Source organism: Symphalangus syndactylus, chromosome 16 (assembly GCF_028878055.3).
Source record: "Symphalangus syndactylus isolate Jambi chromosome 16, NHGRI_mSymSyn1-v2.1_pri, whole genome shotgun sequence".
Lineage (NCBI taxonomy): Eukaryota > Metazoa > Chordata > Mammalia > Primates > Hylobatidae > Symphalangus > Symphalangus syndactylus.
The window spans coordinates 95,760,220-95,784,385 of NC_072438.2; the positions used below are offsets into that span (position 1 = coordinate 95,760,220).

The 24,166-nt window shown below is 45.1% G+C and overlaps 2 protein-coding genes across 7 annotated transcripts in view; one reads left to right on the forward strand and one right to left on the reverse strand.

Moving 5' to 3' along the window:
• The window catches only part of SRD5A1 (steroid 5 alpha-reductase 1), a 32,817-nt gene extending 19,896 nt beyond the window's left edge, over positions 1-12,921 (reverse strand). For all 5 annotated transcript variants that reach the window (XM_055245519.2, XM_055245522.2, XM_055245518.2 and 2 more), the window contains exon 1: positions 12,359-12,921. In XM_055245519.2, coding sequence (XP_055101494.1) covers positions 12,359-12,651 — 293 coding nt within the window. In that variant the 5' untranslated portion in view covers positions 12,652-12,921. The remainder of the gene's footprint in view (positions 1-12,358) is intronic.
• NSUN2 (NOP2/Sun RNA methyltransferase 2) overlaps positions 12,899-24,166 on the forward strand; it is a 34,474-nt gene continuing 23,206 nt past the window's right edge. The window contains exons 1-5 of one of the 2 annotated variants that reach the window (XM_055245515.2): positions 12,899-13,342; positions 13,470-13,627; positions 14,242-14,346; positions 20,825-20,930; positions 23,204-23,275. In XM_055245515.2, coding sequence (XP_055101490.1) covers positions 13,247-13,342; positions 13,470-13,627; positions 14,242-14,346; positions 20,825-20,930; positions 23,204-23,275 — 537 coding nt within the window. In that variant the 5' untranslated portion in view covers positions 12,899-13,246. The remainder of the gene's footprint in view (positions 13,343-13,469; positions 13,628-14,241; positions 14,347-20,824; positions 20,931-23,203; positions 23,276-24,166) is intronic. The other variant, XM_055245516.2, reaches the window with a different exon arrangement.

A 24,166-nucleotide genomic window follows, 5' to 3' on the forward strand; every position in this document is an offset into this window, starting at 1 on the left:
TTCTCCGTTTGAATTTTCTTTTTAATATCAGTGTATAACCCATTGAAAGAGGGGACATCACTACATATCCTACAGACCTTAAGAGGATAATAAGGAACTCTTTTTTTTTTTTTTTTTTCCAAGACAGGGTCTTGCTCTGTCACCCAGGCTAGAGTGCAGTGGGGCAATCATGGCTAACTGCTGCCTCAACATCCTAGGCTCGAGTGATCCTCCTGCCTCAGCTTCCTGAGTAGCTGGGACCTCAGGCACACACCACCACACCTGGCTAATTTAAAAACTTTTTTTTGTAGAGACAGGGTCTCTCTATGTCTGATCTCTAGTTCTGGTCTTGAACTCCTGGGCTCACATGATGCACCCAGATAATAAGGAACTATTATGAACAACCTTATACCAATAAATTTAACAACTTGCTGAAATAGACAAAGTCCTTGAAAGACACAGATGACCAAAACTGACCCAAGAAGAAAGAAAGACAACATGAATAGCACTGTTACCAATGAAATCAATCCAATTTAGACTTATGAAATTCTAGAAAAGCCAAAATGAGACTCAGGGGAGAGGATTAACTGCAAAGATTGACTTTCCATTTTTGGGCAATATTACTGCTCTCTATATATTAATAGATTGTGAAGGGTGGGTGGGCAAGATGGCTGAATAGGAACAGCTCCAGTCTTGCAGCTCCCAGCGAGATCGACACAGAAGGTGGGTGATTCCTGCATTTCCAACTGAGGTAACTGGCTTATCTCACCGGGACTGGTTGGACAGTGGGTGCAGCCCACGGAGGGCAAGCCGAAGCAGGGTGGGGCATCGCCTCACCCGGGAAGTGCAAGGGGTCGAGGGATTTCCCTTTCCTAGCCAAGGGAAGCCGTGAGAGACTGTACCAGGAGGAACGGTGCATTCTGGCCCAGACACTATGCTTTTCCCATAGTCTTCGCAACCAGCAGACCAGGAGATTCTCTCCAGTGCCTGGCTCAGTGGGTCCCACCCCGATGGATCCCAGCAAGCTAAGATCCACAGGCTTGAAATTCTCGCTGCTCCACAGCAGTTTGAGGTTGACCTGGGATGCTAAAGCTTGGTGGGGGGAGGGGCATCTGACATTGCTGAGGCTTGAGTGGACAGTTTTACCCTCACGGTGTAAACAAAGCCCCAGGAAGTTCAAACTGGGCAGAGCCAACTGGGGGAGGGGGCGGCTATGGGTGCAGCTTCAGCAGACTTAAACGTTCCTGCCTGACAGCTCTGAAGACAGCAGTGGTTCTCCCAGCACAGCGTTCGAGCTCTGATAAGGGACAACCTCCTCAAGTGGGTCCCTGACCCCCCGTGTATCCACACTGGAAGACTCCTCCCAGTAGGGGCCGACAGACGCCTCATACAGGAGAGCTCTGGCTGGCATCTGGCGGGTGCCCCTCTGGGATGAAGCTTCCAGAGGTAGGAACAGGCAGCAATGTTTGTTGTTCTGCAGCCTCCACTGGTGATACCCAGGCAAACAGGGTCTGGAGTGGACCTCCAGCAAACTCCAGCACACCTGCAGCAGAGGGGCCTGTTAGAAGGAAAACTAACGAACAGAAAAAAAATAGTATCAATATCACCAACATCAAAGACCAAAGGCAGATAAATCCACAAAGATGGGGAAAAACCAGTGCAAAAAGGCTGAAAATTCAAAAAACCAGAACACCTCTTCTCCTCCAAAGGATCACAACTCCTTGCCAGCAAGGGAACAAAACTGGACAGAGAATTAGTTTGACGAATTCAAAGAAGTAGGCTTCAGAAGGTGGGTAATAACAAACTCCTCTGAGCCAAAGGAGCATGTTCTAACCCAATGCAAGGAAGACATAAAAATTGTGGGGAATATAAGGCCTGGATTTGGTTTAGAAAGATGTCTGTTAAATAGAAAGGACTCAGTTCATAAGAGGTCGGGCCTCTGGACCTGAAAAAAATCCATCCTAAATTCAATACTGGATAACAAGAAGGCAAGGTGAAAAAGAGGAAGGGAAAATATTAGCAAGCTTGAAATACACAGAATGGAAAATGGTCTAAGACACTTCTGCATTGGATGTCACCCACTGAAACAATGGACAAATGCAGTGTGAGAGAAACAACGCTGAGGAAACATTCTGCGTATGTGGTGGACGTTCCCTCTGGGATATGAGAATCACATCCAGCGAACCTCGATCCATTTCTCCCAATTTGCATCCAAGTTGTGGGTTGAATTCGGACCTGAAAAACGTCAGCTGGCAATGACAATAGAACTGTGTCAAAAGAATATAATAGAGGATAATACTACCAGACTCTGCACTCACCAGCCTATTCCCAACTCACAGAAAAGCACTGGTCAGAGAAATCAGAACATTTAAGACAGGGAGGCTGAGGCAGCAGGGTTTCTTCACAAAACAAAGGAAAATGAGGCTGCAACCAAAGTAGGTTATTGGGCGGCTCATTGGTTAGTGAAGCAAGGAAAGGTGCGCATCAATGGTGAGTTAACCAACGGCGGCAGCCAAAGAGGCGTGTCCAGAGAATACACACTGTTTCCCACAATTAGCCTTTCGGGGAGAACACTTGCTAGAGGAGTTAAGGACACTGGGAGCAACCTCGACAGTCAATTTAAACAAGGCAGGACCAGATGCAGGGGCTCATGCCTGTAATCCCAGCACTTCGGGAGGCCGAGGCAGGTAGATTGCTGTGACCAGCCTGGGCAACATGGCAAAACCCCCCCTCTACAAAAAATACGAAAATTAGCTGGGTATGGTTGCACATGCCTGTAGTCCCAGCTACTCGGGAGACTGAGGTGGGAGGATCGTCAGAGCCTGGGAGGTGGAGGCTGCAGTGAGCTGAGGATCATGTCACTGCATTCCAGCTTGGGTGACAGAGTGAGATCCTGTCTCAAAATAATAATTAAAAAAAAAAAAAAAAGCAAGGCAGATGATGAGCAGTCTTTGTTGGCTCTGGGTGAGTCTATGGATGTTACTGATACAGCTCAGTTGTTTATTTGAGGAGTTCACATCAAGGCTGAAGTGAATGAAGGGTCAGGCTCTTTAGACAGTATGTGTAGAACAACTACCGGTGAGAATATTTTCAAAGATGTTGAGAAAAAACGAATTTAGTAAAATCCAAAGTGGAATTTGCTAACCTGTTGCAACTGATGGTGATAAAAATGTATGGGACAAAAAAACAAATTACAAACTTACAAAGCTTGTAAAAATGTAAGGTGTTTCATGCTATTTTTTGTATCAGCAGGTCTTTTGCAGAAAATCTGTTGTGTGTGACTGAGCCCATAGTGTCAACAGTGAATGACAATCTCTCTCACGGACTCAACCATCATCAGTTCTCTAACTTTTTGTCACAAATAAGCTGACTATGCCGATTTGCCCCACGTAAATACACCAGTTTGATGGCTTAATAAAGTTTCATCACATTATTTTGAGCTCAGAGCTAAGACCGAAACTTTTCTGAGCAAGAACTGCCCTCACCACCATTATTGAGTTCTGAAGGGCTTAAGTAGCTTTTACTGCAGACTTGATAATAAATTCAACCTAAAGCTGCAAGGCAAAACAGCACTCATGTGCAAAACTCATACTGTGTTAAAGTCATTTTGATGACAACTGACATTGTTCCAATCACAAGTCATATCAAACTGCGTTCTGTACTTTCCATGCTATTAAAATTAAAAGACGTGAGATCTCCATGCTCACATAAGTTTGCAGTGGATATAAATTCTAAGTTTAAATACAGTGTGTTTGTGAGCCTGGATTTCCATATTTCAAAATCCATTTAGCTGTGCAGTGGAAGAGTTGCCATCTAATCTTTCATAGGAAGATATGAATCTGCAATGTAATACCATACGGAAAGGCAAAGATCAAGAGAAGAATCTAACGGGATTCCATGAGTGCCTTCCAAGTGATGATCATGCTCAATTAAAATCATATACATGTGGACTGATGTCAATGCTTCCATTTACAGAGATAAAATACATAAAATCTCATGACAGATCAACACTAAGAGAGGAACATTTACAATTGATGTTGATAATAGGAAACAAACTTTGAATCCCAATAAGTGAAATGTTATCCCTCACCAAGAAAAGAATTCTATTCTTCTCATTAGACATATATTACAAAAAATGCACTAAGATAATATATTTTGAATTTACCACTGAAACTTTTGTGAAAATGTGTTTTCTCTCATCGTAAATACCTACCCAGGATCTTGGCCCACAAAGCCTAAGATATGCACTACCTGGGTCCTTCCAGAAAAGCCTGCTGACAATTAGTCTGAATTAGCACAAGTGTGTTATATTTTGGAGACATCGACTTGACTTCCTTAGAAAGTGCTCTTGCTCAGGGCATTGGTGCTACATGGCTGCAGCTGCTGCGGTCTAGGCTTGGCTGTGCTCTGGGAGTGAGGACGCGCTTCTGTGTATCTGCATTTTTGAATGACTTCTGCTCTAGCACATGCCCTGGATAACACATTCACAAAGAACCTCAGGATAAGATTTGTCCCTCTTTTTTGTCTCACGTGAATGTCTGAGAACTGCAAGGACTGGAAACCGAGCCTTAAAAAGATCGACACCAGTCTCTTCTGGTGTTCTCTGATTCCTGCCCTGGAAGGGGACACCAGTAACCCTGGTGCCTATAGGCCTGTCATAAAACCGCTGCAGTCAACAGAGCGGTGGACAGGGGAGAGGAGGGGAATGCTGCCTCTGCCTCCAATCGCTAGGAGAAGGTGAGATCTTCCTCCCAACTTCCTTCCCCCTAGAGAGCTCTGACTTGGACCTAGGCACTCCACTCCAAGGAAGCGCTCTGCCCCTCTCAGCACCTCCTGGAAGGCTTTTCTTCTTGCGGGCCATTCCCTTTAGCTTTACTCAGTTTCCTTCCTTGGAAATCCATTGTTGTCGGCAAAGATTTTCCTTTGACTGTGGCCAATTTGGAATTCGCGTGGCGTGGGGTCGGGAAGAAGGTGTCTGGGCATGGCTTTTACATGAGTCTTTTTCTAGACTCTAGAGGGACAACAGCACTTGAGAGTGCAGTGGACCCCAGGCATAAATGACAGGGTCCTACTTAGGGCCATGGGGCCAATTTCAGATAGCAAGGAAGGTGGGTGCACCTGCCTGGACATAAATTACTCATGGAACTCACAGCACATCAGTCTGCGGCCCAGGCTACCCCAGTTAGGACAGGCGTGGGCACTCATAGCCTTTCTCCTACACCGTCCCATTTGCACACAAAATCACCCTTCCATAGAGGAACAGTGGGAAACAACTATTCCCTCTCTTTGAGAAAATAAAGGATTGAACCAGAAGGTGACGGTCCCTTAGGATGGAAACCATCTTTAAGAGAAACTATGAGGCACTTGGATTAAAAAGAACATTAAGTAATGTGCTATAAATCTGTTTTCTGTTCTGATTACAAGTTAACGAATACAAAACAGTCACGTCTGGGAAGCTACACAGAGATTCTGTTTGCTGATTAATCAATGTAAGATTAAATCTGACACTTCATTCTCTGTCATGTTACAATTTTCCTGTTTTATCTGATTTCTTTCCATGTAAAGAACAAGACTTTGGCCTGGTGTGGTGGTAATCCCACTACTTTGGGAGGCCACGGAAGGAGGACTGTTTGAGCCCAGGAGTTCGAGACCAGCCCAGGCAACACTGGGAGGCCCCATCTCAATTGAAAAAAAAAAAAAAAAAAAAAGAATAAGACTTGCTTTTCATCAAGTTGTTTTTATAACCCACGAAAACTGCAAACGTTGGTGTCTGTGAGGCCACCAGGAATGGGAGACATGTTTGATGATGGAGCTGAACTGAGAGTATTAATGAGCCAGAATTTATTTGGTGCTTTAATGGCAAGGACGATTTGCAGTTGCCTTTTGGTTGAGTTTACAAGCTTAGATATAATAAGAAAGTGCATCTTATAGTTCCTTATAGAAGTGTTCCTAATAATTCCTAATCCTATACTAAAGGCCCTTTTTTTACACTGCAAAACTGTGACTATTATCTTTATTTTACAGATCAGAATGTGGAAGCTCACAGGAATATGGTGACGTGGCCAGAGAACATCACAGTGGCAGGGCTGGCTGGCAATGTCCCTTTTCCCAGGTGCTCCGACCACCACACCATGAGGACCCTTGAGACATGGGAATGTCTGGCCCAAGCATATGAAATCATCACTGTCAGTCATTTTCATTAAGTGTTTCTATTAAGTCAGAAGAAATACTTACCAACTGCTAAAAGTAGGTTACAAGATGTTGTACGTGTTTATCTCTACTGCTTAGAAAAAAAACTTATTAAAAACAATGAAAGATATGGGAAAAAGATAATACCACAATACTGTCAGCTTTATCTCTAAGATGAAATTATAGGCACCTTTTATTTCTTTCCTTGAATTATTTTCTAAGTTTTCTACAACAAGCATGTATTTCACCTGTAAGTTTGTTCACATACAATATTGACAAGTATCTTAAGTCCTGGCACCTAACATTCAGAACAGACGGAATGAGAGACATGGAGAAATTCAATTTCCTGGGCTAAATTCAATTTCCTAAAAAGGCTCGGAGAAAATCAGGCGAAATTAATAAACAAGCAAACACAGATTATCCATCTAAGGAAAAAGAAAGTACCCTATAAGCACCCAGGAAGAAAAACGGATTATTGAAAAGAACAAAATCATCGGGACTGCCTCCACGTCCATTCTTACTGTCTGCGAGGGCTGTGGGGTGGCACCCACACAAGGGCACTGAGAACTCCGAGCTTCTCAAACGTCTACTCACAAGCAGCACTTGAGTGATTTCTCCAGCTATTCAAACCAGCAGAATTACCCATACAGTATAAACCCAAGTAACTGGTAAATAACTGCTCATACTCGTCTGCTCGACGTGATCTGCTCCAAAGGGGAAAGAATCAAAATATAATACAGTATGCATTCCAGAGGAAGAAAACGCAAGCAACTACTTGGAATGACTATCCTTTAAAGCATTTAAAGTAAGATTTTTGGGTTTTGTCGTCTTGCAAGCAAGTTCTATGCCTGTTTAATTCACACAGTGAACTAAAGAAGTATGTCTTGAAATATTTTCCCAACAAACTGGAATAATAATCCCTTGGTTTACTGATAACAACAAGGCATTTATTCAGCAAATGATTTGACTCTCAAAGCAACTGGACGTCATCTTCCAGGACAACCTATAATGTTGTACCCCCAAGTTTAGGAACAATGAAATAGAGAATTTGGTTATATGGGAGTAATTTAGGCCATGGTGGATTTAATCATTTTTAAATGTTTAAAACTGAGAGTGGCTAATTTTAATAATCAGCTTTATTGCTTTTTTCCCTTAACAACTTGAGACCATTGAAATCTATAGCACTTTCTAGATTTGGGTCTGTTCCTTTCGTCTAGATTTTCCTCCTGTAAAATACTTTTGAAATGATGGCCAAATTGCACAGCTGCCAACAAAGCATGCTTAAAATAAGCGCTTGGCTATCATTATTTCACTTTTCATCATTCTACACTTTTGAATAGAAGTTTTTCTTTTCTCAGATTATTCCAATCTATGAGGCAAGGGCCAAGGATTCAGTATGCCCTTATTAAAACAAATTAATTAGAAGGCCATTAGGCTGAGATGGTGTCTTGTGTCTTACATAAGCACATGGAACCCCAACAGTGGAAGGAAACTTAAACCAGAAGGAAACTTAAACCAATCAGAAACTGCCAAGTGACTTCTAATGAGAGATCGTGCCAAGCAGAAACCACCCACTAACCTCCGGGACTTTCCACTCTCACCAATCAAATGCTTCCTTTGTCTTGCTTGTGCAAACATGTCTTACAAAATCGCTTTCCCACACACCTTCTAGGTAGAGCTCATACTGCTTGTGGTTTGGTGCTGATTCATGAATTGGTTTGCTCCAAAAAAATGCTACAACTTCTTTTTTTTTTTTTTTAAGACGGAGTTTTGCTCTTGTTGCCCAGGCTGGACTGCACCTCCACCTCTGGGTTCAAGCGATTCTCCTGCCTCAGCCTCCCAAGTAGCTGGGATTACAGGCATGTGCCACCACACCCAGCTATATTTTGTATTTTAAGTAGAGACAGGGTTTCAGCATGTTGGTCAGGATGGTCTCGAACTCCTGACCTCGTGTGATCCACCTTCCTCGGCCTCAGAAAGTGCTGGGATTATAGGCATGAGCCACTGCGCCCAGCCTAAAAAATTACAATTTTAAGGCACCTGAGTTTATCTTTTAACATGCTTCACCCTCAAAGTTCCCTGATGTGTTTTAACATTACCCACAACACATTTAGAAGTGAAGCTGGGCTAGGCTCCCCACAAGAGCCCATTAACAGGATTACACAAGAGAAACAAGGAATCAAAGTTGGTGCAATTTTTTGAGGCATCATCGTCAGAGATAAAGACAGAAGCAAAGTCCCACAAGGTCATGGACCTGGCTGAGTACAAACCTGGGGCAGGTGTCAGAAAGAGGAGGCCTCGGGGCATCTGACTGTGTGCACTCTGGGCACCATTTGGCCACCAGTCCTAACAAAGGCAGTCACTGAGGACTCCTGTGGCAAGCAGCACCTCCTGCTCAGGCTCCTCAGAGTTATTTGTTAAATGAATGCGCAATGAAGAGACAATCCCCTGACTAATTCACTGCTGATAGTGGGGAAGGAAAATCCATGAGCAAAGCAGCCTGAGTTCAGGGAATACTGAACAAACCCACGTGGCTGGAGAGAAAGAGCCTGAGGCCAGGCACAGTCTGCAAAGCCCCCTAGCGACTCCCACACAGTTCAGAGCTAATGCCCTTGACTCCAGGAGTCTTTTGCTGGGTCTAGCAAAGCAGGATTTACAAACGAGGGTAGAGAAAGACCAGTGGGGAAGAGTGAAGAAGCCCAGCAAGAACCAACACAGGTGATGAGGACCTGGTTACAGCACCAGCCCAGGGAGACAAAATAGAGGGCCAGGGAACAGGGTAAATGCAGCGGGGCGTCACTGTAACCACAGAGCGAAGGGCAAAGGTGATAGGAGTAAGCACAGGCTTTGGAGGGCTCTAGGGAGGCCTGCCAGGAGGTTGGGGAAGGCACCTGCCTCCAGGGGCTGCCACTGTGCCAGACGCCATTCCACGTTCTACATGACTAAGGCCCCAGTGAGATGCTGCCGCCCCTGCGCCCAAGAACCCAAGCGCCCTGGGATCAGAAGGAGGAGGCTTCAGCACAGACAGGAGGCAGGCAATCCTTGTCGCTACCGCGAGCCCTAAAGATGTTCCTGAAAATGTCCTTTGCCCTCCTAGGGGAACTGGTAAGGACCACAGCTAGTCCTGCGTCACGGCTATCCCCCCACCCCAGCCCTGTCCCCTTCCAGGCAGCCTGTCCTTCCCTCCCTGGTGTTTGTGTCCAAAAGACCCCATAGATTCTCCATAACCTGTCTTTTACTCCTCAACTCAAAGGGAATGTCTTGTCACTATATCCCCAGCACAACGCCAGGTCCAGAAATCCTCGCTGGCACGTAAGTCTTCAGTAAGTGTTTGCTGAATAAACACATGAAAGCGCACCATTCCCTCTATCCCTTCCTTCACCTTTCCTCCCTCGACCTGACTGTCTTGTACTCATTGTTCGCAGAACTGTCAGTTGCTCTGGGAAGAGCTGTAGTTCTGCTGCTGCTTTCAGGCCTCGTGGACTGTGGAAAGTCCCTGGACCTGGCTCTGGTCCTTGTCACTCCCAAAAGAGGCTCTAGCTCCCTAGGGCAAGGCCCAACCTCACTCCAGCGAAACCTCACAGGTCAGCACAGGGCCTGCGCGCACACCTGTCAGGTTGTGTAAGGTGCTACTGGCTCTGCCTGGCCAGCGCCTCCTCAGCTCACTTTTCTCCTGCCTTTCATAAGAGTCATCCTTGTACCCACAGCCTCCTCTCACCGGGTGTGGTGTTCTCTGCAGGGCCCTGTGCAAATAAGGGGCTCCAGGACGCTTCCAGGGGCTGCTGGGATGGTTTGTGTTCAGTGCTGAATGCTGTTTCCACTCTGGTTCTCTTCCAAGTGCTCATGACTTAGATCGAGTGACTGTTTAATAAATTAGTTGCTTGGGTAGAATGGAAAATGTCTATCTTTTCTATTTGGAAAACGTAAACGTCCCCAAACCACATAGGCTATGTACAGAATAACATGTACAATTCAAAAAAAATATATAGCCTAGCAGTTTAAAAAAAAAAAAACTATACCTGACCCAGCCAATCCTCTTGGAGCAGCTTTTAAACTATTAGTATAGGAAGTGGGCTTTTGTCCCAGCAGCTCCTCCTGCAACAGCCTTAGGGAAGACAGCAGCACGCTGTGTCTCCGTGTTCTACTCTGTATGAATGAGCTGTTCAAGTTCTATTATTCAAGGTGACTCTGGCCCTTTGGGAGGCTGCATTCATTTTTCTGCTTGAGTGAATGTAGGTACAATTAAACATGATGTCTCAAGGTAAAAAGCTTCCACTTGGGATGTCAGGCAAAACTTTGTAAAGTGCTCCCTTCATTTCCAACACCACAGTTTTGCTGACACACGAGGCTGGCAGCAGTGCACACGAATGACACACAGAGTACACGTCTGTATGTGCATTCACAGCAATGCAAAATAGTGCTAGATATCATGTACTGAGCACTCAGATGCGCCAGCGCCATGCAAGCATTTTAGGGAGTTGCCTTTGCTTAAAATTCATGTGATCCCACAGGGTGGTTCCACCACTATGCCCATTCTACAGGTGGGGAAACCTTGCTGCGGGGCAGCTTAGTAACTCATCCGGGGTCATGAGCGACGGGGCTAGGATAGCACCGAATACTCTGACCTGTGATTGCTTTTAGTCATAAAGAAACAGGCATACAGCTTCTGGTATATTTATGGAAACGTATATACAAACAGCAAAGTCTGACTAATATTCAAATTGTAGCAATGGTTGATCCCATTCCAAAAAAAAAAAATGAAGCAACTTTGTCTAATGGCAAAGAGTTTCAGGCACACAGTACTCACTAAGCCTCTGATGAATGTTGACTTGCCCCTGTTTAAAGTGCAAGTCATCAAAGCACACTGAGGACACAGACTGCACCAGTTACAGGGTAAGGTGCTGGTTTTCAGGGAACTCAGGTATCAAAAACTGTGCTGGGTACAACACTGGTTCCAAGCAGTGGAGCTGTGTACTTTCTCTTCGCTGGAATGCACGACACCAGGAGAAAGAAGAGAGGCTTATAAACACACACTGAGTTCTTCCTGTCTCTCTCTGGGAAGTGGGTGTTTTAAGGTGGGACCCCAAATCAGAAAGGTTGGGTAAACCGCCCATAGTCACACAGCCAGTGAGTTCAACTTCCTTGGGTGTAGAGACACCCTTTTTAACTGTGAAGCTTTCCAGAGCCTGAATGAAAACGTTTAAACTTTGATTCTGAACTTTCGACCTGTCGTTTGCTTTGGCTGTGTAAAAGCCAAAAGATAAGACCTGGAGAGAACCCCAACTTATTAGAAGACTTGAAGATTTCAGACACAGCCAGTTTTCAAATATTCAAAAAAACAAAAACCTTGAAAGATTTAGAAGTCATCTTTAAGACTTCGTTTGTTTAAGGTTTAAGGTTGCTGCCTGGAAAGCCACCCCCACAATCCTGGGGTCCCTTGCATAAGGTGGACATGAAAGTGATCAAGCCTACATGGAGAAACTGCTAGGCAGTTTTAGGACACCAGGTTTCCAGTTGCAGCTGATCACTTGGCTGGGAGAAAACAGCTCCACCATCACCAAAGATACCAAAAGGGGAACCGGCAGAAAGGAGTAGAAACCAGTGGCCCTCAAGACCGAAGACCACCAGCATTAGACTCTAGGCCACCCCCCGCCCCGCCGCCCCCACAGTCGTGATCTAAGGGAACAAAATCTAGTCTTCATTTTTATTTTACATTTTTACTTTTTAATTCTTTATTTTTATTTATTTAATTTTGAGACAGAGTCTCGCTCTGTCACCCAGGGCAGTGGCGAGATCTCGGCTCACTGTAACCTCCGCCTCTCGGGTTCAAGCGATTCTCCCATCTCACACTCCCAAGTAACTGGGATTACAGACAGGCGCCACCGCGCCCGGCTAAGGAAACCAAACCTAGGACCACTGAGTGCTCTTTCCAGATCAGTTTCATCATGTTTTTTTCCATCACTCCCTTCCAGTCCTTTGTTTCCTGCCCTTTCTAGACGAATCCCTTCTGGTTTCCAAACTCCCGGGGCCGGGGGACTCGGGGAGGAGACCCAGCGGTGGCAGGGGAAGGGGACGCGTGCAGATGGGGGACGCCCCGGGGGATCTGGCAGGGAGAGGGCATCTGGGTGGGGGAGGCTTCGGGGAGAGGGGACCGGGCAGGGGGTAGGGGGCCGGAGGCCGGGGACGTTACCGATGCCCGTAGTGGACGAGGAACATGGCCAGGAGGATGCAGTTGGGCGCGCTGCGGAGGCGCGGGGCGGACTCGCTGGCGTACTGGTAGAGCGGCAGGACCAGCGAGGGCAGCTCCTGCACCACCCAGGCGGCCCGCGCCGGCACTCGGAGCCTGTGGCTGGGCGGCGCGTGGCGGCCGTACACCGAGTTCGTCTGACGATTCCGCGCGAAGACCGCGCAGCCCGCGGCGCACTGCAGGTAGGTGAGCGCGGCCAGCAGGCGCTCCTCCGCCACCCCAGTCGCCGTTGCCATCGCCAGGGCTGGGCAGCGTGCTCCATGCCCCAGAGGCCGCGGCGGGCAACATATAGGGCGGCGGCGCAGGGGCAGGAGGGGTGGCTACCGGAGGGGCGGCCACCGGAGTCCCGCACTGCCGGGACACTGCAGAAAGGGTTCTCAATTCAGGATTCTCCAGGGCAGCCGGGACTGTGGGCACGGCCCCGGGGGCGGGGCGAGCACCTGCGCGGGGAGGGATCTGCAAGCGCCCCGCCCATGCTGGGCCGCTGTAACCCCGCACCGCTCTGCGCACGCGCGGCTTCAGGCTGTCCGCGGAGCTCCCTGAGCCCGCGTGGGAAACCCGGGCGCTTCGCGCGGAGACGCCTTTGTGACTGCTTCCTGGAGCGTTTTTTCCCCTTAGAGCTGTCCGCGGTTTTCCCTTTCACGCTGCTTTTCGGGAAGACGGGTTGCGCGCTTTGGGCCTATTCCTGGACGGTCCCCAAAGGTCCCCGAAAGGACCAGGCCCGGACACGTGGGGCCTTGGTTTCCGGCCGGAAGTCCCGGGAGCTGTAGGGCTAGAGTTGTGGCCGTGGCGGGCCGGTTTCTGCGTGCTGCGTGCGCGGCCGCGTGGGCTATGGGGCGGCGGTCGCGGGGCCGGCGGCTCCAGCAACAGCAGCGGCCAGAGGACGCGGAGGATGGCGCCGAGGGCGGTGGAAAGCGCGGCGAGGCGGTAGGAGCCGGGACCAGGCGGGCGGGCCAGGGGCTCTTCCTGGGCCTCCTGGACCCCCAGGCCTGCGAGGCAGCGGCGAGGGGGCGGCTCCTCGGGCCTCGGGGTAGACGTCCCTTTCCTTCCTCAGGGCTGGGAAGGAGGCTACCCCGAGATCGTCAAGGAGAACAAGCTGTTCGAGCACTACTACCAGGAGCTCAAGATCGTGCCGGAGGGCGAGTGGGGCCAGTTCATGGACGCTCTCAGGGAGCCCCTCCCGGCCACTTTAAGAATTACTGGTTACAAAAGGTAGGGAGGCAGTGCCTGATTTTTTGGGAGTTGGGGCCAGGATGCTGGAGGTTAAAGGCGACGGTGTTTTCTCCGACAAGTGTTACAGTGCCAGAGAACCGTGGCGTTTCAGCGGTTTGGATTCAGGAAGCATTGAGGTGTGGAGCACAGGGTCCAATGAAATAGTCACGGAGGTGTTGCAGGTGCAAGGTTAGAGGAAATGAAAATGAGATCTGAGGAAGATTCGGTTCCTGGGGAATCTTCCAGGAGGGAAGCTGAGGGTCTTACCTTTTGGAACGTAAAAGAATTTATAGAGAATGCATAAAACCCCTTGGTCATTCCCCTCTCCGCCCCCCCCCCCCATCTTTGTAGTTACATCTTTCTAAATGAGTCGCAAGTAAGACTGTAACTGTAGGTATGCTCAGGAGAGAAGGAATGCAGTATTGCTCTTAGGGCTCAGTGTGGACTGCTTAAATTTTGAAGGCATACAGTGTAAAAGTGGTGACTAAAGAATGTTTGCTCTCCATGCAAAAGTTGGTTTTAGTTTTAAAACACTTGCAGTCTTAAATTTAAAAAGATACAATGTATTAACATAGCTTTTTAGATCAGTTTGAAACTTTTTTATTTTTCAATAGCCACGCAAAAGAGATTCTCCATTGCTTAAAGAACAAATATTTCAAGGAATTGGAGGACCTGGAGGTGGACGGTCAGAAAGTTGAAGTTCCACAGCCACTGAGTTGGTAGGTACCACAATGCTTCATGCCGAATATTTATTTGGGATATTAATCTCTATCACTTGAATCGTATTTCTTGGTACTGCATTTGCTGTTAACATGAAAGAGCCTGGGTATACTTTGCAAACATCCTAATGTTCTAGTACCTGGTGCTTTTATCAACATTACATTGCTATGCAAGTTTTCATGTGATTTGCAGCTTTATGAGTCACTGAGTTCAGCCAGCTCTTACTAGTACATCCAGCGTCTTCCTTTATGTCACCACTTCCGCCAGCTCTATGTTACAGCCCTTGTTTTCTCACATCAAAACTGTTGCAGAGTGGCTTGTTTGCCTTCAGAAAAAGGACGGACTTAGCTTGACAACAGTCTCCTGGTAGGTGGTCTGCTAGTATTTTCCATTACAGACGGGTTACCACTCTCTGCTGTCAGGTTGTCTCCTGGTGCTTCCCAGTACAGACTGCACCAGCCAGTGTAGCATTTCCGAGTCTCAGCACCCAAGCGTACTACTACTCCGGGAGCTACCTCTTTCTTGACCTGTCCTGGAGGTGCCCTCTGGGTTACCTATTCCTCATGGCTCAGTTCTAGTCTCAGTTGTGTGAAGGTGATCCCCTTGTGCTGACAGCATCTTGTAAAGATGCTTGGAGAACTCTGGAGGTGCCAGTCCTTCAGTTAACTTGTAAGTGGAAAAGTCGTTATCATTAACTTTGAGGTATTGAGTTCTCAGAAAAGAAAAGTAATGCACGAAAAGGTGAATTAAGCCGTTTTTTGTTTGTCTGTTTGTTTTGAGATGGAGTCTCGCTCTGTCGCCCAGGCTGGAGTGCAGTGGCACGATCTTGGATCACTGCAAGCTCCACCTCCCTGGTTCACGCCGTTCTCTCGCCTCAGCCTCCCGAGTAGCTGGGACTACAGGTGCCCGCCACCATGCCCGGCCAATTTTTTGTATTTTTAGTAGAGACGGGGTTTCACCGTTTTAGCCAGGATGGTCTCATCTCCTGACCTCATGATCCGCACACCACAGCCTCCCAAAGTGTCGGGATTACAGGTGTGAGCCACCGCGCCCAGCCGAATAGTGTTTGCATCAACTTTTGAGGTTTTGACTATTCCAGTACGTAGTGTTATCTTTCCTTTTTGGATAACCTTTAGTGTTCGCAAATCGAGGGCAGATTTTCATTAATCATGGGGTACAGGTTTGCCTGTTTTTGTTTCATTGGCTATTTGGATTTTCATCGTCCATATCACAGATAAGCATATACATTCACAATGAATGCTGACTGGCCAAACATTAAGCCAATATTCTGAATCAAGACCGAATATCACCATCATGGAATGTGTTGCTGGGATATAGGAATAAATATGACCAACATCGTGAAACCATCTCTACTAAAAATGCAAAAATTAGACGGGCATGGTGGCACACAGCTATAATCCCAGCCACTAGGGAGCTGAGGCATGAGAATCGCTTGAACCCAGGAGGTGGAGGTTGCAGTGAGCCAACATCGTGCCACTGCACTCCAGCCTGGGCCACAGAGCGAGACCCTGTCTCAAAAAAGAAAAAACAGAATAGATATGCCAAATCTTAGATTTTTAAAATCTTGAAGGGTGCAGTATAGGAAAATGGTACGGGTGCTAGGTTGCTGTTAGTGGTCACTAATTGTCCACTGTAGTGAGGTCAGTGGAAAAGGTAGATGTTTTTCAGCCTCTAGTTACGGCATTGCTGAGATGAGGTAGCCTTCATGAGATCAAGCTTTTCTTCCTCCCAATAACTAGGTTGTAGACTTTCCTCAAGTCATTTGGTTTGAAGATTTGATTGACAACACTGATTGTGTTCTACTCGAAGTAGAGGTCTGATACTGTAGTATTCCGTTTCACGCTGTTATAAGGACATACCCGAGTAATGTATAGATAAAGGAAAGAGGCTTAATTGACTCACATTTCCACATGGCCTGGGAGGCCTCAGGAAGCTTAAAATCATGGCGAAAGATGTCTGCACAGGGTGGCAGGAGAGAGAATGAGTGCTGAGCAAAGGAAGAAGCCCCTTATAAACCATCAGATTTCCCCCTGAGAACGAACTCACTGTTGTGAGAACAACATGAGGCCAACTGCCCCCGTGATTTAATTATCTCCATCTGGTCCTGCCCTTGACACGTGGGGAATGTTACAATTCAAGGTGAAATTGGGGTGGGAACACAGAGCCAAACCATCTAAAATATTTTAAGAAGACAGGATTACGATTCTTCTTGGGCACGTTTGTATTTTTACCAGTGATGCATGTATGTGCTGCTTCACACAATCACCTGGAAAGGGCCGGGCGCGGTGGCTCACGCTTGTAATCCCAGCACTTTGGGAGGCTGAGGCGGGCGGATCACGAGCTCAGGAGATCGAGACCACGGTGAAACCCCGTCTCTACTAAAAATACAAAAAATTTAGCCGGGCGTGGTGGCGGGCGCCTGTAGTCCCAGCTACTCGGAGAGGCTGAGGCAGGAGAATGGCGCGAACCCGGGAGGCGGAGCTTGCAGTGAGCCGAGATTGCGCCACTGCACTCCAGCCTGGGCGACAGAGCGAGACTCCGCTCAAAAAAAAAAAAAAAAAAAAAAAAAAAACAATCACCTGGAAACATTTGTTTCTAAAACCTTGTGTTTAGAAGCACAGAAATGGGATAAGAAATGCTTTTAAGATGAAGAAGTTCCTGTCCAGGAGGAACGTTTCAGCATGCGTCTGTAGGGAAGAGGTGTGGTCTCGAGGCCCATCAGTGTGGGCATTTTCTTCTGCAGGCTCCAACAAACTAGGAGAAACCATGCGATGTTAATAAGGCTTGCTAGTTTTTTATTATTCTCTGCAAACTCCAGTTAAACTTTGATTTGATCAGCCCTTTTAACATTTAATAGCTGCTTTTCCGCCTTGTTTGTTTAATAACGTGTCTGGGTATATGACGAGGTAATTACCAAACTCTTAGAATCTGCAGGTTGTCTGTAGTTGAAGAATGAAAGTGAATTGCTCTCTGCCAACAGCCAGCTATGTTTTCGTTTGCTTTAATTTTCTGAACACACAGCTGAAGGGTATGAACAAAACATTGTAGATTTGGGTTTCTAATACTTGGCTTTTTCCATTATCGATGGTTTCTCTATTTTATTTTGAGACAGGGTCTCACTCTGTCACCCAGGCTGGAGTGCAGTGATGTCATGATGGTTCACTGCAGCCTTGACCTCCCAGGCTCAAGTGATCCTCCCACCTCAGCCTCCTGAGTAGCTCGGACTACAGCTGCATGCCACCACGCCTGGCTAATTTTTTTTTTTTATTTTTTGTAGAGATGGAGTTTCACCTTGTTGCCCAGGTTGGTCTTGCATTCCAGGGCTCAAGCGATCCTCCTGCCTTGGTTTCCCAAAGTGCTGGGATTACAGACATGAGCCACCATTCCTGGCCAATGCCAGTTTCTTGGCAGCTGTATTCTCTAAACATTTATTCAAATTCACCTGTCAGTTTTAGGATACTAAATCTCTCAGCAAGCAAGTAAAGCAGAAGCTTTCCAGGACTTCTGGTAGTTTTCTGTATTGCTGAAGATGCAGAAACAAATCATGTAATATTCCTCCCAGTCCTCTGGTACATAGTGAAATACAATTTAGGAAAACATTTTTTGGAACTACATTTTTTAGAAGGAAAGTTATGTATAGGACCATAGCTTGGGCCACTTTCATTTTTTTTCTTACTTTCCATAGACTCAGAACAATGAGAAATTGTCCTAAAGCATTCTTATAAAAGCATTATTTTGACAACCAGCTGTTCAGAGTGCACCTTATTGTCATTCTATTTATGTGCTGTTTACTTATTTTTTTTGAGACAGGGTCTCTGTTGCCCAGGTTGGAGTGCAGTGGCATGATCTCAGCTCACTGCAACCTCCACCTCCTGGGCTCAGGTGATCCTCCCACCTCAGCGTCCCAGGTAGCTGGGATTACATGCCCCTGTCACCATACCCAGCTATTTTTTGTACAGATGGGGTTTTGCCGTGTTGGACAGGCTAGTCTTGAACTCCCGACCTCAAGTGATCCGCCCACCTTGGTCTCCCAAAGTGCTGGTATTACAGGCCTGAGCCACTGCACCTCGCCCATTTACGTGCTTTTTAATGTCTAGATTGAGGATGGTTTGTTATAGATGTTGTATATATTTACAGAGTTCTTACCACTTGAGAATTTTTGATATGCAAAGATGACAGTGGTCCTTTTAACTTATCCTCTAAAAAGCCCAAACAGGATTTTTTCTTAAAAGACACAAGCTAAATTTGAATTAACTAAAAATTAAATATACCTCTCATTTTGTTTGATGTTAAAATCTACAAAGATTCAATAAACATTTTTTGGTTCATAAAAAGATGATGCTGTTCCTAAAGCTATCTAAGAAACATAATATGAAAACATTTCTTGTAGAAACAGGGCCTCACTTTGTTGCCCAGGCTGTTCTCTGTGCCCGGAGGAAATTAACATTTATCTCTTAGTTTCTGTTTGTATTTAAATATTTCAGAGTTCCTAAATGTTTCTTTACATGAGATCAACAGCCTTCACAAGTATAAATACTGTAGAATTTTAATCTTGTAATAGTACGTTTACATTTTGATTATCAGAAATTTGATGAATAAGACATATAAGGCTATATTTGTTCAAAGTATATCTAGACTGCTTATCTATATTTGAAAATGAAAATTCAGCTCTTTACAATAAGTCTAAATGGCATGTGGTGTTCATATTGATGTTTTAGTGATTTGGTAAGGCAATAACTTACATGATCGTACTAGCTTTCAGACAGACAAGTCTGTTCAGGAAGACCAGATACTGTATGAGCTGGCATTTGGCTGTTTGCAAGTAGAGGTTACAGTGGCACAGAAGATATTTGCCTAATACTATAGGAAATGACAAATTTGCATGTAACCTACTATTTCGCCTCTAATGAGTCCAAAAGATTATTTAAAACAATTCTTTTTTAAATTGCCTTATGAATATGATTTTATTTTGGCTTTATATTTTTGAACACATTAAATGTCGAGGGAACTGGGCTGTAAGAGATAGAATCAAAGCACTGGGGACCTTTGGAGGGTGGCCATGGACAGATTCAGCCAGTTTCATCTTCATTATTTGGTAGAAAATGCTTTTCAGATATATCTTGTAATATTATGACTTGAGCACTGTCAGGCTTTTAAGTCCTGAGTTTGTTTCCATCAAATAATCAAAGTTTAAAAGCAGTCAAATATGTTTGTGTTTTCCAAACATTCCAATTTTATTTTCATGGTTTTCGCTCTAGCTACAGTTTGACGGATGGAAACATTGTGAGCCTGCATTGTTAAATTGAGTGTATTACTGCATCTCAGATTTAGTGAGAATTGCTGAAACTACAGTAATATGGCTGCGTGACATGTTACACTTGGTTTGGCATTGGATTGAGCATGGTGCCGTGTGACATCAGTGTGCTCATTTGTACGGTGCAGATACCTGTATATAGGTGCAGGCCAAGTTTAAAAGCACATCCTGGGTTGGGTACAGTGACTCGTGCCTGTAATCCCAACACTTTGGGAGGCTGATGTGGGCGGATCACTCGAGGCCAGGAGTTCGAGACCGACCTGGCCAACACAGCAAAACTCCATCTCTACTGAAAATACACGTCTGTAATCCCAGCTACTCAGGTGGCTGACTGAGGCATGAGAATTGCTTGAATCCGGGAGGCAGAAGTTGCAGTGAGCTGAGATTACACCACTACACTCCAGCCTAGGTGACAGTGAGACTGTCTCAAAAAAAAGCAGTGTTTTTAGTATCCCCCATTTCTCCCCTAATTAAAAAAATAAAAAATAAAAATACCATTGATGTCATCATTTGTAGAAAGTTCAAATATATTCACAGAAATGATGGCAGGAAGTGCTTTATTCTTAGTTATATACAGGTAATAGCCTAGGAGCTCGAATTAATGCATTAGTGGTTTCCAGGGTAGGGTTTTTTTGGTATATAAAATATTTTAGTGCATTATTGAACTGGTGTTAGAAATAATGAAAAATATATATAAAAAAACTCTAATCATATAGTTGTGGGACACTCTGACACTGCATTATTTTGATTCTGTGCGATCTGCACATTAAGTAAGTCATCTTTTATCTTTTTTTTCTGATGACCTTACCATTGTTACCTTATAATGGTGAAGAGCAGAGGAGTGTCCACTTTTCCATCTGATCTCGAACGTTTCATCATTATAATTTTACAGTAATATGCATAATCTTATAACCCCCCATGGCTCTCCTGTTTCTGATTGGGCCACGGTATAGCTAGAGCCATGTTCCTTAAGCCTACAGTGACATCTGAGTGTTGCTGGCTGACTGTAGAGGATTGTGAATAGGAGCAGGGAGAACAACATTCAAAGTCTCAATTGGCATGTGACTAATAGAAGCACAAAGTTGTCAGCAGAGGACTTTAGTGTTTATAATCCATAAACGTTTTGCTTTCTTTTTGGTCAGGTATCCTGAAGAACTTGCCTGGCACACAAATTTAAGTCGAAAAATCTTGAGAAAATCGCCACAGTTGGAAAAGTTTCATCAGTTTCTAGTTAGTGAAACTGAATCTGTAAGTTGATTTCTTTAGATTTGCTAGTTTCCTTAAAGCTGTAAATGTATAGATGTAGTGTCGTTCTGTTTTTAGGTTCTTGTCACTAGAAGCAATAGGTGGACATCACACACGGTAAAGACAACTGCGGTGTGTGCACCACCTGCAATTTCTGATTATTTGTATATCCGTTGCCTTGTTTGGTTTATCTAGTCATGAAATTTAGTAAGGATATCAATCCCAGCTGGTTAATTTCTTGTTTCCTCTTGCTCGTGTATTTGGATGGCTATAGGGTTGGGGTGAGCACTGCACTCTCATTTCCTTCTTAGGTACACATTTCAGGTGCCCGTTGTACATAAAAAGTAGTATGTTTTTAAGGCCATCTTGGTGGGGAATAGGTTTTTGGTTTTGTTTTTTAAAATCGATTTATTTTATGAAGCTTTTGATTTTACTTTTTACTGTATTTCTTTTTTCTTACCACACATTGCTCTTGGTAACCACAAAACACCTAAGAACCACAAAACCCCTAAGCACAGCTTTGGTCCTCACAGGACAGCATCTGTCTTCACATTCTCTATTGCCACCCACATTCCTTGAGTGCAGTTCAGGTGCTGAGCTTTTTACCTTTAGCATCAGACCATCCCCAGCAAAATAGCTATTTGCTTATGTACTAAATAATTCAATGAATGTCCATAAAGTTTGGGTATTTGTTTTTTTGGAATTCTTAGTCTCACATTTAAAATCAGAGGTTTCGTCCTTCCTATTTTCTAAACTACTACTTTCTGGTAAATCTGTGTGTCACCAGATTATGGTTCTTTTTCACTTTGGCTTTCTGTCATCTAAGTAACCGACTAAACCGGCTTGTGTCTGCCTGGCTTTTCCTTCCTGAATAGTAACAAGAACCAGGAACTAAGTGCTGCCACATACCCCTTTCGTACTTGAGACCAGTGCAGGAAAGGATTCTTTTGCTCAACTTTTAATCTAGATGGAAGGCCAAATAAAGATGAGTAAGCTGCTAGAGAACAGCTCAGGTTTGCACTTGGAAGAGAGCATGGGGTTTGTGGGTGTGATGCACATGGGTAGGTTGGAAGAGCCAGGTTTTGGCATGTTTGGAAGATGGAAGAGATGGGAGTTTATGGTGGGTAGCAAATGTTGTAGGGAACTAGTATAGGTTTTTGATTAGGAGTCAGCGTGATGAGAGCTCTTGAGATGAATGGCAGTAACCTCTGGGTTATGGAAAGTTGGCCACAAAACGTCTACACAGGGTGGTCATGAATCTGGTGACTGTCTGCTAGGTTGTCCCCATCTTACTTAATGCTTTAATCAAAACATTGGATGGATACAGAAGGCAGGCGTATTAGGATCACACGTATAACTCGAAAGCTTGCAATCAGTGTGCCTAGTGAGGGAATCACCACAGCCTCATACTGGCCAGAAACCCATGAGGTGAAAATTAGCAGCCATCAGTGTAAAAGCCTGTATTTAAGGCTCTTGACAGTCACATGCCTGAGTTTAAGGTGAGTGATGGATGCCTGGGTGGCTGTTCATTTCCAGAAGTCCCAGCTTTTGTAGGGTTGTGTTGGAGCAGGAGCCTCAGCTTCAAGGCGGTTAAAATAGAGGTGTGGTTGAGGCTAGTGCTGGGCCAGGGCAGGAGGATTTTGTCTGCACCTGAATAGTTCTGCCTTGTAACAGATGTTCTGGCCCACTAGAGAAGACAGAGGGCAGGGAGTATGGTGAGGGATTTTAGATATTGATGGTCTAAAGATGGAAAGATGGAAGCAGTGGTTGATGTCTTCATCTCTTTGAAAGGTAGTTGTGAGAAATAGAAAGTGGACATGGGCTATGTCTGAAAATAGTGGAGGACTAAGAAATAGAATTTTAGGCAAGAAGGAAAAACCCTGTGACAGTCACTTTCTATCCTAAGTTGATGCTGTCTGTTGAAGTTATTTGTTTAAATATTTAATAGCATTTCTGTCGTTGAGAGCTGCCCCTCTAGCTTCTGTGCTTTCCTGTGACGGGGAGTTGGGGCTCTGTAAGCTTCAAGTCCCTTTTCTTTCATGAAAGTTGGTATTATACCTGAATTTCTAATATTTGAATGGTATAGCAACTATTTGTCCGCTAGTGTACAGATCCATCTCATTTAGTGTTCTGTGTGATAGTACGAGTTCTCTTGTTCTGTGTAAGATTATGTGCTGTTTTCCTTTTGCCTTTGAAACAATGCCAAAGATTGAAATTCTCTGCGTTTTTTTTTTTTTTTTTTTTTTTGTAATTGTTGCTGATTTTTTTTTCTCAAGGGAAATATCAGTCGTCAAGAAGCTGTTAGCATGATCCCACCACTGCTCCTCAGCGTCCGGCCTCATCATAAGGTAGCATACAGCAACTAGAAACGTGTGGGTGGGCAGCTTGTTACCAGTGTCATGCCTGTTTGTTTTGATGAAACCATTTTTTCTTAATATAATTAGTCCATTTTTTCTTCTTTTCACTTTGGATAGTGATATGTACATATCAGTTTCTTTTTTTTTTTTTTATTTTTGTCCTACTTAATTTTTATGGTTTGGAAAACTATTTTCTCCCCTTTAGTTTTACTGATTTGTTTACTATATGGGTTGTCTTCAGTGATGGTGATTGGCTAAATTAGGTTGAAAATGATAGTGAACATGTATTGAGAGCTCATTGGATGGCAAGCATTGCTCTGTGCTCTTTTTTTTTTCTTTCTTTCTTTTTTTTTTTTTTTTTGAGACAGTTTCACTCTTGTTGTCCAGGCTGGAGTGCAGTGGCACGATCTTGGCTCACTGCAACCTCCGCCTCCCGAGTTCAGGCAATTCTCCTGCCTCAGTCTCCTGAGTAGCCGGGATTACAGGTGCGCACCACCACGCCCGGCTAATTTTGTATTTTTAGTAGAGACGGGGTTTCTCTATGTTGGTCAGGCTGGTCTCGAACTCCCGACCTCAGGCGATCCGCATGCCTTGGCCTTCCAAAGTGCTGGAATTACAGGCGTGAGCCACTGCGCCTGGCTGTGCTCTGTGTTTTTTAGGTGAATTAGTTGGCTTTATCATTCACACAACCCTCTAAGGGCAGATACTGTCACCATCTCCATTTTTCCAGATGAGGAAAAGGAAGCAAGGAGAAGTAATTGACCTGAGGTTGTGGAGCTGATAAGTGGCTGAGCTGAGATTTGAGCCTAGGTAGCTCTGTTCCTTAGCATTATGTTCTCATGATTCTTACTCGTTCATCTCTATATTTAGTCTCACTGGCTT